The sequence below is a fragment of the Talpa europaea genome, assembly GCF_964194135.1.
Source record: "Talpa europaea genome assembly, chromosome: 11".
NCBI lineage: Eukaryota > Metazoa > Chordata > Mammalia > Eulipotyphla > Talpidae > Talpa > Talpa europaea.
The window spans coordinates 1,049,169-1,067,291 of NC_140078.1; the positions used below are offsets into that span (position 1 = coordinate 1,049,169).

Here is an 18,123-nt window from a genome sequence, read left to right on the forward strand (position 1 = left end):
CGCTGCGGGCTGCTCGGCTGCCGTCCTTTGCCGTCGGGCGGGCGGGCGCCCAGGCCCGGGGCCTTCCCGCCGCAGCGCGCACTGGGCGCCGGGCCTCGCGGTCGCTCCGGGGCCGCCTCCCCGCGCGCAGGCCGGGATGGCCCTCGGGCCGCGGGGCGTGCGCGGTGAGGGGCCGCGCGGCTCCGGCGCTTCGGGGCGCTTCGGGGCGCCTCGGGGCCGGGAGAGGCCCGGGGGCCCGCGGAGAGCGCGGCGTGGGCGCGAGAGAGCCGGCGCCGCTGACCCGTCCGCCTGGGCCCGGGCCGCGCGTGGAGGGCTGAGCTTTCGGCGACGTAACCCGAGTAACTTCGTCTGCCTCGGTACAGCGCGGTCGCGGGACCCCGCCGTGCCCCCCCCCCAGAAAGCCTCCTTTTGCGGGGGTCGCCTTTCCCCTCGCTGTCCCTTTTATCCCCCGCCCCAGGCTGCGTGTCCGCCTGCGCGGCCCGCCCGCCCCCGCGGCATCGGCTTCAACCCCAGGGTTTCCCCCGGCCCACCCGGCAGCTTCTCCGTGCCCCGGTGTTCCGGGCTGGAGCGCCCCGGTGGGTGGGGGGGACCCGCCGCTCCCCCCACTGCCTCCTGCCCGCCGCCCGCCGCCCGCCCTGCTCCGGGCGCGGCGCTGGATGCGCTTTTGACGCTCCCGGGGCGTGAGGTGAGGGCGGGGCCGAGTCGCGAGCCGAGCACGTGTGTCCTTTCACCCCGCGGGCCCTGCGGGGAGCGGCGCCCTCGCCCCGTCCAGCCCGGGCGCAGGGCGTGCGGGCGCTTCGTCAGCGTTTCCGATGACCGCGGGGCGGCCTCTCTCATGAGCGCGTGTTCGTTCGGAAAGGGACGTCCTGGTCCACTTTCCTGCTGGGCGGCTGCCTTTTCTGTTGCTGTGCTAGTCTTCCTGATAGCTAGGGGGGTCGTGGGGCCTCCCGCTGGCGCCGCGGGTTGAGGGCAGCTCTGTGAAGCTGTCCGCAGCCTCTGCAGCGCGAGGTCGACCCCCGGCCAGGCAGCTGCCCACAGGGCGCGGCAGACCCCTCCTGTCTCCCCGCTGCTCCCCGCAGCAGTGCACTTCAGTAGATCGGCCTGCTCTGCTCCCCCCTCTGTCTCTGGGGCGCCCTCTCACCCCCACCTCCCCACCTTTGGCCCAGCTATTGCATAAAAAAAAAATATGCTAATCCTTTGTCTCTTGCTCCATTGTGATTTTTTTCTAGTGTGATGACTTATTCATAGGCCAGCCTGTGCAGAACGTTCGCATCTGTTTTCATGCTTTGTGTTTTCCGATGCCTTAAATCTTTCCCTATGGCAGAATTGTAGCGCTATTGCCCTGCATTTCCTTCCAGTAGTTTTTAAACATTGACATTTTATGTTTAGGTAGTTTGATTACCTAGAGCCTGTTTTTGTGACTGGCAGGAGATAGAGCTCTACTTTTGTTTTTTCATAAGTCAATTTTCCCACTACTAATTAATCAACTATTTTACCACATCCTTTCTGATTTGTAAAATGTGTTTACTCATATATGAACTTCCAGTGTGCGCTTGGATGTGCATTTGGATTTTGTTTTGTTTTATTGATTCATTTGTCTATTTCCTATTTTTAACACTGCTTTGTAGTAATTGTCACTTTGCAATATGTTTTAAGATCAAATAGTATTCTCTGATTTTTCTAACTTTTAGTTATCAGGGTAGCAATGTTTTTCCATATAAATTGAAAGGGTTATCCAAGTTGCTCAAAATATGTTTTTGTGGTTTTTATTGGAATTGTTTTGAAATTTGGAAATTATTGTAGAGGAGACTTGCTGGTGGTGTCATGTTCAGTCTTCTCCCTAATGATCAGGAATAACTGTGTGCGTGTCTTTTTTATTAAGGTGCTTAGTATATTATTGTCTTGGAGATCTTATTTTTGTTGTCACTAGATTTGTTCTTTTTAGTTTTGTTTAAGAAAATTCCATTGCCTGATTATTTCCGATATAAAGGGACATGTAGGTTTTTATATTGAACCTCACCGGAGTCTCAGAGGGCCTCCAGTAAACACCCCCCTCTTTGTTCTTGGGGTCTGACCAAACGGGGGAAAGAGGTACAGAAACCTAGCCTTTATGAAGCTGAGGTTGGCGAGGTTGGCACGTGCTCATGTAGATCAGTAAAGAAAATCAGCATTGCTTGCTTTCATACCACACTGGTTTATTAAAACCTCACAGAGAACTTTGGGGAAAAAAACTTTGAATCTTTGATTTGTCCTGTCTTACCCGTCCCACTTCCCAGCAGATACCCGGTCCTGTATAACTCTTGGGTTAATTCATTTTCTCTGTGTATTAGATTTCCTGAAGATTCTGTTACAACACTCTACATAGTTTAAGCTATTTTTCAGTTGTCCTGGTTATGATGTCTAGAAAGGATGGCATTCTTTCTTTTCCTTTATAGAGATACCTTCGGATGGCATTTGGAGGTGTTCGATGCTTTTGTTAAAATGGACTATGTGGGTCTTTCGTTTGTTTTTTATTACACCATTGTTAATTTTGGGACAAATTTAATTTCTCCTCTAGGGGCAAATGGTTCCTAATGCAATCCTGTTGTTTCCTGTTTTCATTCCCCTAGGAAGCGAAAATGTGCTTAGGTTGTCTTTTCTCCTTTCATTGTGTATTTCTATAATCTCATATAGCTTGTTCTTTGGTAATAATACTTACATATTCTTCCCTCCTTAAATATTTTTATTACTGGCTCCAATTTCATTTACAATTTAATTCAAAATTACTTTTCTTGTTTCCAAAGTTGGAGCAAATGTAGCAGCAATCTCTGGTAAGGAAGATCCAGCCAGGTTTGTATTCTTTTACTAACTAGCTTTGTGACCTTTTGGCAGGACTTTTGACATTTAAGTAACCTATAAAAAGAGAAGGCTTAAGTAAAGGATCTTCAGTAAAGTAAATGATCTTAAGTAAAGTTTCCTCCAGAAACTTCTTTGGCCAGATTCAAACGATTAATTTCATAGACAGGTATGAAAAATGTCCAGTGAGGAACTTGAAGAAACAGTATTTGCTGATTTATGTGTATTAATATTTTAAGACAGTAAATGTATAGAGTAGATTGTAAGATACATAAAGTATGTTTTCTTTTATAGGTGTTTGTTTTGTCCTGCTGCTTTAAATTAAGTCAAAATGCCAATAAGACCAGATCTCCAGGTATGTAGTCCTAAATCAAAAGAAAATATTTTGTCTTAATTCCTAAAATCATTTTTTATAGGTATTAAGTGCCTTGTTTTAGAAAAGACAAAACTTACTTGTTTATGAAATGTCAGAATAGAATAATTTCAATGAAAATGTTCTTCCATTTTTCAAACGATTTATTTTCCTAAGTTGTATTAATATATACAATTAAGGATGCTGGTTATTTATATATACTTTTTAATGAAATGAATTGTACATTGATAAACATAACTTATGCCTACATATTTTTATATTACATTTTAAAATTATACATCCATTTAAGTAAAGAGTAAGTTTTAATATACCTGTGTAACATGTATACAATTTACCACCAAGTTTGGACATCGGATTGTGGTATGAAAATTCTTTATGTTGCAGGAAGGCAGATTTTGTAAAGGCTAAAAATATATAATATCATAAATAAATGCATAGGTAAATAAATACACACACCATAGCAAGTCCTCCATAACATTTCATTCAATGTCATGTTGTTATAACCTTCATGAGGGAAAAAAAAACCCTAGCCTATGTTGAAAGAAATTACCTTAGTGAGTACCTGCTTTCCTTTGGTGTCATTGGTTTGCTTAAAGTGAGTTTCTCAGAACCTTATCTGTTACCTTAAATGAAGAATCACCCTGTGTGTGTATGTGAATATTTTTTAATGTGTTTGTATGTATCTGTGTTATGATTAATTAGTTGATTTTAGCCATCTTTAAAATTTTTGAAAACTAAACCTCATTAAGAAGTTGATAGATATGTAAACTTTTGTCCATGGTATTATTAGTTACTATATAAATTTGATTTTCTTCTATTAACAGGTTTTGTTGAGTTCAACGTAATGACTTTCCAATAAAAGATAATGAAATGGAAAGTTATTAAGCTTTTTTAAAATATAAGGTCTTGTTATTATTGAAACTTTATCTCTGTTGCTCCAAATTTAATAATAGATAGGTTTTCTTAATAACTGAATTAATACTCCGTAAACTCCTTTGAGAATTTTTATGTGAATTCTCTAATTATTAGATTGCATAAGTTAACTAATTGACTTTGATTCAGTGTTTATGTCATTAACTTATTTCTTTAGCAGTTCGAAAAATGCATTGATGATGCTTTAAGAAAAAATGATTTCAAACCTTTGAAGGCTCTTCTACAAATTGATATTTGTGAAGATGTGAAAGTTAAGTGCAGCAAACAATTTTTCCACAAGTTGGATGTCCTAGTATGCAGGGTAATTATTCATTTTTGCTGAATGATTATTAAAATTATTAGATAGCACTCTCTGTCCAGAAAGAAATATGCTGTTAGAGGAAACAAATGAATGAATGCTGGCCGTTGCTTGTTCAGCATGCTCACTTTCAGAAACAAGTGCTTATTTCACCACGACTTTTTTTTTTTTTTTTTGAACAGTCCCAAATAACATACTGTACTTTGGTTTTCTGAATAAAATACACAGAAAGCTGTGTTTCTTCATGTTTCTGTAACATGGTGTTAACATTGTTAACTATTACTTAAATTGAGGAAAATTAAGTTTACCTCCTTGATTTTCAAACAACATGATCTGTTTCGAAACTTTTTAGCATATTCTTCATGTTATAGAGACAATGCTTAATGCTGGCAAAAAAGAAACAAAAGAACAAGCAAAAAATCACCCCAAAACCTTGGACTTGATTTCTTGTATATGAAGCATTGTTATACATGAGAGCTGATTTTTTGATACTCTACTCCGAGATTTACTGTAAATCAAAAAGGGTTAGATTTCTTACATCCATTAGTTAAATACATGGAACCTTCTAGAATGGAGGGTAACTGATTCATTCTATCATAGCCTAAATTTTCTTGAATTTTTACAGATCTATATTTTGTCCTGCATGTTTATCCTTCCTCGGTAGATGGCTTTAGCAATTGCTTCTTAAAACCACACTTTCATCCGTTACAATATGGAGAATATGAGGATGGATGACTTTTGGAATTTGTGAGGATTACAAAATTCCTATCACAGCGCATACTTTTTTTGGGCTTACAGATATTTAAGTGTATGCTTTTTGTTTCAGGAGCTTAGTAAAAAGGATGTCCGAACTGTTGCCACCATTTTGATTTCTGTTGGGAGATATGGCAAAAATATCAGCATTTTGGGGCAAGCTGGTCTTCTAGCCATGATAAAACAAGGACTAGTCCAGAAGATAAGTATAGCATATGTAACATATTTGAGTAGTGAAAATATGGTAAAAAGTATGGTTTAAAATAAAATTAGAAATATCCAAACTGTTAAAAAAAAGTGGACATTTTATATAATACTTTAAAACAAAGTATTTTTATAACGTGCGATACGCTACAAAGATCACAGGGAAACTGTATATAGGCTCCTTTATGTGAATTTCTTTCATTTATGTGAATTTGGTTCATCTTAGCCGCTGTCTTACTTTATCTTTCTGTGTTGTTTACTGTCTGTCTCCCATGCTAGAAGCTGGGCTATTGACTTTGTTATATTCATTGCTGTATACACAGGCATAGAACAGTACCTGAAACCTGATAATGCATGTAAATAATCTGAATAAGGTATAATAATACCAAACTTTCAGATACTAACACTGCAAAAATGAGATGCTATGACAGTTTATTTTCATCTGTTATATAAGTATACCTGAAATAGGAATTTAAAGGAGGAAATAAAGATCCACCTGCAATTAGGATTAACTTCAGTCCCATATAAAATATAGGAAATTATAGTGAGTTACCAAACAATAAAAACAACAAAGATGTTTAAAAGCATAAACTAACTTTGATATGTTGCAATTTTTGATTTTTTTTTGTTCCCAAGTTTACTTCTATACAAAGATAAGTACATTCTTAAAATTATAAAAGTTAAATCCAAGTTAACTCATTTGTACATTTCTTTTTTCACATGGTTACCTGGTTTGAAAAATCCAAGGAGATTATTCTGAGTCAAGGAAATTCAAAAGATGAAACTGTTATAAACATGGTAGAAGACTTATTTGATCTTTTGATGGTAAAAATCACATTGATTAACTGATGTTATAAAATATGGGTTTATTTTTTAAAAAGGACATTGTGTTCTACATGTCCCAAGCCTAGATGTCATTAGAAAATTGGTTAGTGACTTGGTTGGATTAGTCTGTTCAAATTGTATAAAGTATTTATCCAAATTAATATGATTAAATTGTTAAATCATAAATAAAAGTTAGATAATTATGTGGTGAGTTCAAATGTTGGCTGTTATTTTTAAATAATATTTGTACTAGTATATAGTATAAGACAGCAAATTATAGGTATTCACTTTCTTTTCAGGTCGTACACGACATCAGTGATGAAGGTATAATAAACATTTAACTTCTTTTTTTCTTCCCCAAAGATTTTATTTATACAAGCACTGGGTACAGTCAGAAGCATGGGAGGGTGAGAGGATTCACCAGAGCCAGAGCAGGGAGCAGAACAGGCAGATGGACGAAATACACTGCTGAGGGGAGCAGCGGGCGGCAGGAGAGGTTTGTGTCCCATGTGGGACCCTCGCCAGTGGCTGGGGATGGAACCGGCGCTGCAGAGGCTGCAGGCAGCTTTGCAGCCCAGCGCTCAACTGCTGCGCCACCAGGGGAGGCCCTAAACATTTAACTTCTAATGGAGCAATAATTTGCTATTAGAGTTTTAGTATAATTTTATAATTTTTGTAGCATCGTCCTAATAGTATCCAGGGATTGACATTTTCTGTAAAAGACTAGGTAGGAAATATTTTATTAATATTTTAGGTTTCATGGACCAAGGAAAGAAATCAAGGATATTATGTAGGCACTTCCATAATAGGAAAGGAGAGAAATTTCCACAAATGTTTTATTGATGCAGTTCAAAATATATATATTTTTGTAATTCCGATCTGCTAAGGAGGAATGGAGAATAGCCTTCGGGGGATGGCATTTCACTTAAGGTTCAAAGTTAGTGTTCATTGTTACCAGAACTGATGGCAGTTGTTTGTTCATGCTTCTCTGTAATGAGCTTTTGTGTATATTGCATTAGAAAATGTCCTTTCACTCAGATAATGTCAAATACCAAAATCAATCCCTGAGCATGATTTTTAATTTAGCATAGTCATCACAGGGAAAGCATTTGTAGAATATTAACTTCTTAATATTTGCCTTTTAGAATATAATTGCATGCATATTAATTGCTTTTCATTGAAGGGTAGAGGAAGTGGAGAAAGTTCTTCAACTGCATATTAAATGGATTTTGAAATATGTAAATTTCTTTTGTGCTTACATCAAAGTTCAAAATTCTGCAGGAACTATAGCTGGAGCTTGGAAACTTATATCTTCTGCAAATTTGTGTGGGAATAAAGATGTCACATTTTATTTTAACTTTTGACAGCCTGAGAAGTGTGTGAAGCAACACGTTACACATAACGAGTCACATTACACATGACTCGGATAGCATTAGTTCCATAGAAATGACTTTACACAGTACAAGTTTCTCATATAAGCACTATTTTGCCTTCTACGTTTTGGTTGAATTCATTAAGGAATATGCTCAGTTCACAACCCACATTAATTACCCAAATCATTCAGTGCTTGATAATAATGATGGAGGGCAGTTCTTGTTCAGAAAAATTTTGGTCTTAGCCCTGAGTTTGAAAGGTAACAAAACATTACTACTGCTAAGTAAGTAATAGAACTGCTTTATGAGAGGTAAGTCAGGAGATTTATATTTAGCCTCTGCTTCCCTCAAAAATTCATGTAACTGATGTTGGCTCAGTTTATGGAAGTGGAGGACACTCACCTAGACACTATTCAAAAGAGGTGGTGGATTCGGATACTTCTACAAAGCATTTGCTATATAAAACTTGACAGTGGCTCACGTTTTGTTTCTGGGCCAGAATTTCCCGACTTCTGATGGAACAGAATTTGCAGTAGTAAATGGAGAACATGCTATCGACCATCCTTGCACTTATCCTGAGCCAGGTTTTTCTGCCAGGCAATCAGATTCAAGTTATTTTATCTCTGTTGCCTAGGATTGGGGATTGAGGCTGGTAAACTGTTTATTAGGAAAGGAAAAGCTGTTTCCCATATCTGTAGCCAAAATGTTTTAAAATATCAATTGCTATTTTTTTAATAGTTAATGATGCAGTTTTTTCATTGATTTCTTTGCAATTAACATAGTAATCTGGTCTAAATACTTGGTTTGGATACTTAAGGAGGGCCAAAATGGTCACATACCGATGATTATAAAGTGATCCAGCTCAGATTTTAACAGTACATCACATCTTTTCACCTAATTGAGTGGTTTTTTTTCCAGTATCTATTGCAATATAGCTGTTTAAAATTATCTTTAAAATTTGCATTATAATATAATGTGATTCTGCTAAACATTAATACTGATAAAAACTCATTTTTTGAGAACAGGGTTAACTTTCAAAAGTAGCTCAAGTTATTTAGATCATGCGACTGAGAGGTGTTGGTGGCCCTTATGGAAATTTTGCTGTATGACTTTAATGAAGCCAATTTTTATAGAACTCAAAATACAAGTTTCACTTTTTGAACTGTATGTATTTCATTCAAAAGTCGTACTGTGTCATGTATTTGAAAGAAAATGCTGGATCTGCCTTTATTCCTTGCCAGAGTCACAATCAGTGACATATGCGGACTTTTTTTAGAGTCACATAGCTAGTTAGAAATTCAGAACCAGGACAGAACTTCATGCCTCCTGATATCCAGGCCACTGGGCTTTCTTCTGAACTGAACTAGTACATCCTTCCCATCAACTCATATTAGAAAATGTTACCATTTAAAGTAATTTAAAATGCACACTAATAATTTGACATTTTTATTCAGGTAAAAGACAAGTAGCAGAAAGTTTTATACCTCGAATTTGTGCCCTGGTTATTGACTCAAGAGTGAATATTTGTATTCAGCAGGAGGTAAAGTAATTGGATTTTCTTTTAAAACTAAAAATGAGAAAGGCAAGAAAATTTTGTAGCTGTTCTTCTAATTGAATGATTATCTGAATTATTAGTGCATTTCTGTGGCCTTAATTCATGCCTTACTAACATAATGAATACATTCCTTAAATTTTTTTTGAAAATTCTTAATTATATGGGTTTATGTATTATTTATAACTCAATGAAAATGAATTACATTAAGATATTAGGAATTTGTAAGTAAATGCTAAGAAGAACCTGTATTTGTGTATATAAGTGTGTGTGTATGTATTAAAACAAAAATATATTAAGGTATATATTTTTGTTTCCTTAATTTTTGTAATAGAGCACTAATAAACATACCGCAAAGAATATAAATGATTTAAATACCGGAGTCATGGTATGATCTACTTTTGATATCCTGTAGCTTTTTTGTTTTCATTATTTTCTACTTTATATTCTTTCATCCACCCTTCTCCATTCTTGTATATATGCTCTTTAAGGAAAAATAGGCTTCTAAGGTTATGCACCTAGAATATTTTTCTAAATAGTTACTATTCCATTGAAGATACAAAGTTAATGGATTCTTTTTTTCTTTCTAGACACTGAAGAAAATGAATGCTATGCTTGACAAAATGCCTCAAGAGGCCAGGAAAATACTCTCCAACCAAGAAATGTTAATACTCATGTAATAATTTTTACCATGTTGTTTTTTTGTGACTCAAGCCAGGAAAATTTGAAGAATATTACATAAGGCAACTACTAGTTGCATTAATAATTTAAACTAATACAGGTTTATAACTTAAGAATATATTTTTCTGTAAAAGTCTGTGATACTAACCAAAAGTAAATTTTAGGTTTTCCCCACAAACATGGGGGATTTCTATTTAATCAATACTAGTCTGGTATATGAGCTGTTATTTTGATTCACAGGAGTAATATGGGAGAAAGGATTTTAGAAGCTGGAGGTAAGTATGTCTTTTCAACATGTTTATATTTAAAAGTATTCCAGATTTATTAATGAATATCATATCTCTAATCAAAGCAATAACATTGTAATATAGGGAGGGTATATGAAGGAATTATAAACTATGTATAATTGAGCAATTTTATGTTAATGATGAACTTCTTTGGGACCAAAATAATAATTTAGTATGAATTAGCTGTTGTCTAATGTAATTTGTGCCTAATTGATAGACTTATTAATATAACTTAATTTTCCAATAACCACATTGTCCAGATGTAAATTACTCTTGCTAAGAAATTCCTCAAATAGTACATTATGAAATTAAGAAGATTAAATATTCTTGGGATTGATAATATTTGTTTTTAGAGAATGGCATTTATTAAAAGATCTTAAAATTCTTATGTTTCATATGAGAAGTTCATATGAGAAGTAATTTAGTAGTTACTTACAGACAGAATGAACCACTGTCTTAAAGTACTTTGAGTTAACCACAAGTATCCTATTATACAAAAAGAAGACAAAGACTGTGATTTATAGACTTTTGTATGTTATTTTACTATTTCCAACTCTAATAATAATGGAATGGCAGTCTTTGAGTATTTTAAGGGTTTCCTTTAAAATATCCTTTTCCTGGGGGAGGGGAATATCCTTTTCCCTCCTTTTAATAAACTTGTTCTTTGGGCTATATTTACGATGAGCCTTTCTAATTCATACAAAGGAAAAGGCAAAAGATGGTAAATTACACTAATATTTTCCTTATTTCTCTTGCTTGTCTAATATGAGTTTTATAAACTCTCAGTTTACATAATTTTAAATAATACATTGACTTTTTTTTTTTTAAAGATTATGACTTACAAGTAGGTATAGTAGAAGCTTTATGTAGAATGACCACAGAAAAACAAAGACAAGAACTGGCATGTCAGTGGTTTTCAATGGATTTTATTGCTGATGCATTTAAAGGAATTAAAGACTTTGAATTTGAAACAGTAAGTAATATAAAAATAACATTATAACAGTTTTCAAAAATTACTATGCTTTTTAAAAGTTTTTCTTTTTAAAATTAGGATTGCAGGATATTTCTCAACCTTGTAAATGGCATGCTTGGAGACAAGAGAAGGTAAACTTAATGCAAGAAGGGGGACACAGTGTTGAAGCGTAAAGATTTAACTTTGTCCTGTTCAGTTGGAGTATAAAATGTGGGTGGGTATTTAAAGACACCTTACAGTACCACACTGTAACCTCATTTAGTAAACTGCTGTACTGACAGACTGAAATAATCCTGTTCGTCTTTGTTTTAGTTTTTAGAGGAAAATGCATTTTTATTTTAATGTTAATAACTTTGCATGTCTAAAATTGGTTTGCTATATTTCAGAATTGTATATACATTATCATATAAGCTTTGTATTTGAGGAATCATAAACATCTAGGTATATTGCTTTTTTTTTTAAGATTTTTTTTTTTTAAAGATTTATTTATACAAGCACTGGGTACAGTCAGAAGTGCGGGAGGGTGAGAGGATTCACCAGAGCCAGAGGGGGGAACAGAATAGGCAGACTGACGAAACACACTGCTGAGGGGAAAAGTGGGCGTGGCAGGAGAGGTCTGCGCACCATGTAGGATCCTCACCGGTGGCCGGGGATCGAACTGGTGCTGCAGAGGCCATGGGCAGCCTCGCAGCCCAGCGCTCAACCGCTGCACCACCAGAGGAGGCCCAAAAATCTAGGTATATTACTTGAGCTACCTCCCTGACCCAAATATAAGAAGCATAAGTCATCTTCTATAATCATCATACTGCAAGAATGTTCTTTCTGAGATTATTTAACTTCAGGAATGGCATGAAAGGGTTGGTAAATTTGTATCACTCTTGATAACACAGAAGAATAGAGAATTTGCAGAACATTCCCTGGCATCTTACAGATGTTCATGAGTTCACTTTTACTTGCTAAGGATGAAAGATAGGATGAGTTATGTCAAGGAGTCATTCCACTTGGATTTAAATCAGCGTCCCCTCTGCCTGTTCTAACTTGGGCAAGTTATTTAACCTCGGTTGCCTCCATTTCCTCTGCTGTAAAATAAGAATGCTAATACCTGTCTCATGTTTGTTGTGAAGATTGAATGAAATGATTGTATACTAAGTGCTTATTAATAGTATTAGGCCACGAAAGCATTTAGTGAATTCAGCCACTTTTATTAGCAGTATTAGTCACTTTTCTTTTCCCATCTAAATTCTACGGAAACATCTATTCATTAATAATATAAACTAAACTAGGAATCGCTGCTCATAGATGACAGCACAAAAATTTGGTAATTTGTGTTGAGAATATCATCATAGTAATGTGTTTTACAGAAACAAATTTCCATTACGCTCTACTTTAAAAAGTAATAAAGAAGGAAATATTTAAATTATTTCCACCACCTGATTTCCTTTGACTACCAGCATGGCTCTATGGCTAGTCAAGATTATGCTGCAAGGCTTATAATTTTTTCTCTAACTGAAACTATTTTTTATTTCAGGGTCTTTACATTTCCTTGTTTATCAGCATTTCTTGATAAATATGAGGTAAAGTTTAAATTTAGCAGACATTGTCTTTATTGAATGAAGTTTGATGCTCAATATTCAAGTGAATTACCAGTTATTAGTTAACAAAAAGCTATAAAGATCTTCATAATTAGATCACATCTGGCTGGTTAGTATTTATATCTAAGAGACATCTTATGAAATGGAACATTCCATTTCCCAAGTAACCAGTGGTAACTGAAATATAAAGTCCACACTTCTTCACATTTTCCTTATCAACTTTATATTGATTTGTCATTCATTTATGAAGTCAAACTAATATTTAACTGCTATTTGCACTTGGAATGTTTGTGATTTCTTAGAGCTAGCTCATTTCTATGAAAAATATTAAAGCAACAGTTCTTTTGTTTCTCAGTAAGTTTAAATGTTGTATTCATCTCTTTATCTTCCCTCACCTTCTAGCTATACTTCTGTTCTTTATAAAGAAATTGAGCCAGGTATATAACATCATACTTTTCTATTGTCATTTTTAAAAACATAGTTTTATATGTGTATTTTACTAGCTGCAAATACCATCAGATGAGAAACTGGAGGATTTTTGGATAGATTTTAATCTTGGGAGCCAGACTCTTTCATTCTACATTGCTGGAGATAATGATGTAAGCTTTATTCACTCTATTATACTATATGTATGTATATGCATATATAAGAATGTTTTAATTCATTTTAAGAATATGGATTTCTTTATTTTCTGGCTATTTTCACATTTCTCAATGTTAGCTCTCGTAGTTTTGATTAGCATGGTAACCAATCACGTTTCTTAAAAATTATGTCTGATGTTTATTACAACAGAAAAATTAGATGCAGAATTTTTTTTTTAAGGAATTTCAATGAAACCTATGTAATTATATTTATTAAGATTATACAAAAACTTTTTTCATAAATATGTTTTTCACAGAAATTATATAAAACTCTAAATTATATAGAACACTACTATCCATTTTTTTAATACATTTTATTGTTATATTCCCCATACAATTGCAGCCCCCCCATTCTGACCCCAATCCCTCCCCTCCCGCCCCCACCCCCCTAAAAGTGTCTCTGGTTCATAGTTTTTTGTTGATTTTGATTTTCACTTTCTTATATTCATTTTCCTGGTCCCTTATTTAAGTTTTCTAGATTCCTGCTATGAGTGAGACCATCCGGTATTTTTCTTTTTCTTTTTGGCTTATTTCGCTGAGCATGATCCCTTCCAGCGCCATCCATGTTGCTGCAAATTGCATGTGTTTATCTTTTTTGAATGCTGAGTAATATTCCATGGTATATATGTACCACATCTTCTTGATCCAGTCATCTATTTTTGGGCATTTGGGTTGTTTCCAAAGCTTAGCTATTGTAAACAGTGCTGCTATAAACATAGGGATGCAGGTGTTCTTTGGAATTGATGTTTCTGTGTCCTTTGGGTAAATACCTAGGAGTGGAATTGCTGGATCATATGGAAGCTCTATGTTTAGTAGGTCCAGAAATCTCCACACAGCTTTCCACAGTGGTTGGACCAGTTTGCACTCCCACCAACAGTGCAGAAGAGTTCCTTTTTCTCCACACCCTCGCCAACATTTGTTGTTGCTAGTTTTTTTAATATGTGCCATTCTCACTGGTGTAAGATGGTATCTCATGGTAGTTTTGATTTGCATTTCCCTGATTACAAGTGATGTTGAACATTTTTTCATATGCCTGTTGGCCATTTGCATTTCCTCTTCAGAGAAGTTTCTTTTTAGCTCTTCTGCCCATTTTTTGACTGGATTATTTTCTTTGTTGTTGTTGAGTCTCATCAGCTCTTTGCAGATTTTTGTGATCAGTCCTTTATCATTAGTGTTGGGTGCAAAAATGTTCTCCCAGTTGGTGGGGTTTCTCTTTGTTTTTGTTATTGTCTCTTTTGCTGTGCAGAAGCTCTTTAATTTGATGTAGTCCCAGCTGTTTATCTTTGCCTTCACTATCACTGCTTTGGGTGATGTGTCTGTAAAGATGTCTTTGATGTGCAAATCACGTAGTGTTTTGCCTATATTTCCTTCTATATATTTTATGGTTTCAGGTCTTATGTCTAGTTCTTTCATCCATTTTGAGTTGATTTTTGTGTATGGTGTGAGGTAGTGGTCAAGCTTCATTCTTTTGCATGTAGCGACCCAGTTTTCCCAGCACCATTTATTGAACAAACTTTCTTTGCTCCAATGCATATTCTTTGCTCCTTTGTCAAAGATTAGTTGACCATAAATCTGTGGGTTTATTTCTGGATTTTCTATTCGATTCCATTGGTCTGTATGTCTGTTCTTGTTCCAATACCATGCAGTTTTGATGATTATGGCTTTGTAGTATAGTTTGAAGTCTGGGAGTGTGATGCCTCCATTCCCTTCTTTTTTTTTCAGGAGAGCTTTGGCTATTCAGGGTTTTTTGTGATTCCATATGAATTTCATCAATAATTGTTCTATTTCTTTGAAGAATGACATTGAAATTTTGATTGGAATAGCATTGAATCTGTATATTGCTTTTGGAAGGATGGCCATTTTAATAATGTTTATTCTTCCAATCCATGAGCAGGGGATGTCTCTCCATTTCTTTGTGTCTTCTTCTATTTCTTTTAACAGTGTTTTATAGTTTTCTTTGTATAGGTCCTTTACCTCTTTTGTTAGATTTATTCCCAAATATTTGATTTTTTTTGTTTCAATAACAAAAGGGATGGTTTTTTTGATTTCTTCTTCTTCAGATTTATTGTTTGTGTATAGGAAGGCTACTGACTTTTGCATGTTGATTTTGTATCCTGCCACTTTACTGAACTGATTGATGAGTTGAATTAGCTTTTCTGTGGAGTTTTTGGGGTTCTCTATGTATAATATCATATCGTCTGCAAATAGTGATAGTTTGACTTCTTCTTTTCCTATTTGGATTCCTTGGATGTCTTTCTCTTGTCTTATTGCTCTGGCTAGGACTTCCAGTATTATATTGAAAAGCAGTGGTGAGAGTGGACATCCTTGTCTTGTTCCAGATCTTAATGGAATTGCTTTCAGCTTTTCACCATTGAGAATGATACTGGCTGTTGGCTTGTCATAGATGGCCTTTATGATGTTGAGGTATGTTCCTTGTATCCCAAGAATTTCAAGGGCTTTTATCATGAATGGGTGTTGCACTTTGTCGAAAGCTTTCTCAGCATCTATTGATATTATCATATGGTTTTTATATTTCTTTTTGTTGATGTGTTGGATAATGTTGATTGATTTTTGGATGTTAAACCATCCTTGTGCCCCTGGAATGAATCCTACTTGGTCGTGGTGAATTATCTTATGGATACATTGTTGGATTCTGATGGCTAAAATTTTATTGAGGATTTTTGCATCAGTGTTCATTAGGGAGATTGGCCTGTAGTTTTCCTTTTTTGTGTTGTCCTTGTTCGGTTTTGGTATTAGTGTAATGTTGGCTTCATAAAACGTGTTTGGTATTGTCCCTTCCTTCTCAACTTTTTGGAAGAGTTTGTGAAGGATAGGCACTAATTCATCTCTGAATGTTTGGTAGAATTCATTTGTAAATCCATCAGGTCCTGGGCTTTTGTTTTTGGGGAGGTTTTTGATTACCATTTCAATTTCGCTAATTGTAATTGGTCTGTTTAGGTGTTCTATTTCTTCTTTATCTAGCTTTGGGTGATTGTAGAGTTGTAGGAATTTGTCCATCTCCTCTAGATTGTTAAACTTGTTTCCATATAACTGTTCATAGTAGTTACTGATTATTCTTTTGATTTCTGCTGTGTCCGTTGTGATTTCTCCTCTTTCATTGATGATCCTGTTTATTTGTGCTTTCTCCCTTTTTTCCTTTGTGAGCCTGGCTAGGGGTTTGTCTATTTTATTGATTTTTTCAAAGAACCAGCTCTTGGTTTCATTGATCTTTTGGATTGTTTTTTTAGTTTCAATTTCATTTATTTCTGCTTTGGTTTTTATTATTTCTTTTCTTCTACTGGTTTTGGGGTTTTTTTGTTGTTCTTTTTCTAGATCTTTGAGCTTCGAGATTAGGTTGTTTCTTTGCGTTCTTTCTTGTTTCTTGATGTGAGCTTCTATTGCTATGTATTTTCCTCTTATTACTGCTTTTGCTGTAGATGCAGAATTTTTAATACTAGTTTTTTAACAAGTTTTCCAGAAATAAACTACATTTCAGTGACATAAAATTTAACATACAAACAAAGTAAACTTCTATCTCTGAGTCATATAGAGTGTTATAAACCAGTGTTAGGTTCAATGAATAATAAAAGTAAATTTTAAGAAAAGGAAGGTGAATTGAAAAAAAGGAACATGAATTAAATCCAGAAGGGACAATAGTTACTCAAATACAGAGATACTCAGTTAAAAATTACATTAACATGTAAAGACAAGTGGTCTTATTTTCAAAATCTGTTGAAAATAGGATTGATTCTCCTGGTAGTAGTAGAGAGTGAATTTTCGTTTTTTCTTTGCTATATTGTATGTTTAAGCGTTCCAAACAGGTGGCATATTTTCTAATGACCTCTTTTAACCTGAGGAAAACTCTTGAACCATTGTTTCCAAATAGCTCCACGTCCTACTTGTTGCCTGGTATACTTCTAGTTCAAACTGTATGTGGTCACATCACCAAAATCTAAGTAAGAATTTATCTGCATTCACTAGCTGATGTGACTAGTGATGACGCTTTTATTTTTTCTATTTTTTTTTTCTTTTTGTTCCAGGTAATTGCTTTAGAAAGGAATGTTAACTAAATGTCTCTTAGGATTTTCCCATGCTTTTATTTCTTTTTATTTTAGAATACCTAAAATTGTTTCATTAAAATTGACTGTTTCATTAAAATTGAATTCCAAATATCAGCAGTTATTTCTCAGGGACCCTGACTGCTTTTGTTACTTTATATATTCATGCAAAGTTTGTAGCAGAGTTTTTGATTGAATTTTCTTCAGGAACTAGACTTTAATTTGGGGAGAAGAGTATAGAGTAGGATTGATGTAGTTCCTGCCTGTATTCAGCTAAGTCTAATGAATATGTTAGGGAAGAAAAGAATTATAGTACATGTATATTAGGGACAGTGTTTATAAATACTAAATGTATGTTATGTTCCAAACACTGATCTAGAGCTGGGAGATTTTTCTTCCCAAAAATATATTTAGAATTCTTTCTCCTCTGGGTTTTTATAGACGTATAGTACACTCTCCCTGTATTTTCTTTTACTCTAGAAGCCATTCTCCATAAAATAACTGCTAAAACCCTTCTCTTAATTCTTTAACATGACACAGAAGTATCTTTATGATCCCTCCCCTACCTGTTTCTCTGACACCTCAGACCATCAACTACGCTTATTATGTTCCACATTCTTTTTTTCTGTTCCTCTAACACAGGTCTTACTCATCTCAGATCTTTCAAATTGCTGGCTCTTCTGCTTAGAAACTTCCTCCAGATCTTTGTATCTTATTTCTTGCCCATTTAGATTTCAGTACAGAT

At 35.7% G+C, this 18,123-nt stretch overlaps 1 protein-coding gene across 1 annotated transcript in view; it reads left to right on the forward strand.

Moving 5' to 3' along the window:
• Positions 1-3,166: 3,166 nt before the first annotated feature.
• SYCP2 (synaptonemal complex protein 2) overlaps positions 3,167-18,123 on the forward strand; it is a gene marked incomplete at both ends in the record, with an annotated part of 45,254 nt that continues 30,297 nt past the window's right edge. The window contains 12 exons of the mRNA XM_084246595.1: positions 3,167-3,190; positions 4,299-4,442; positions 5,266-5,394; positions 6,117-6,221; positions 6,521-6,545; positions 9,049-9,134; positions 9,737-9,822; positions 10,068-10,102; positions 10,945-11,087; positions 11,166-11,218; positions 12,616-12,661; positions 13,183-13,278. Of these exons, the coding sequence (XP_084102721.1) occupies positions 3,167-3,190; positions 4,299-4,442; positions 5,266-5,394; positions 6,117-6,221; positions 6,521-6,545; positions 9,049-9,134; positions 9,737-9,822; positions 10,068-10,102; positions 10,945-11,087; positions 11,166-11,218; positions 12,616-12,661; positions 13,183-13,278 (972 nt within the window). The remainder of the gene's footprint in view (positions 3,191-4,298; positions 4,443-5,265; positions 5,395-6,116; positions 6,222-6,520; positions 6,546-9,048; positions 9,135-9,736; positions 9,823-10,067; positions 10,103-10,944; positions 11,088-11,165; positions 11,219-12,615; positions 12,662-13,182; positions 13,279-18,123) is intronic.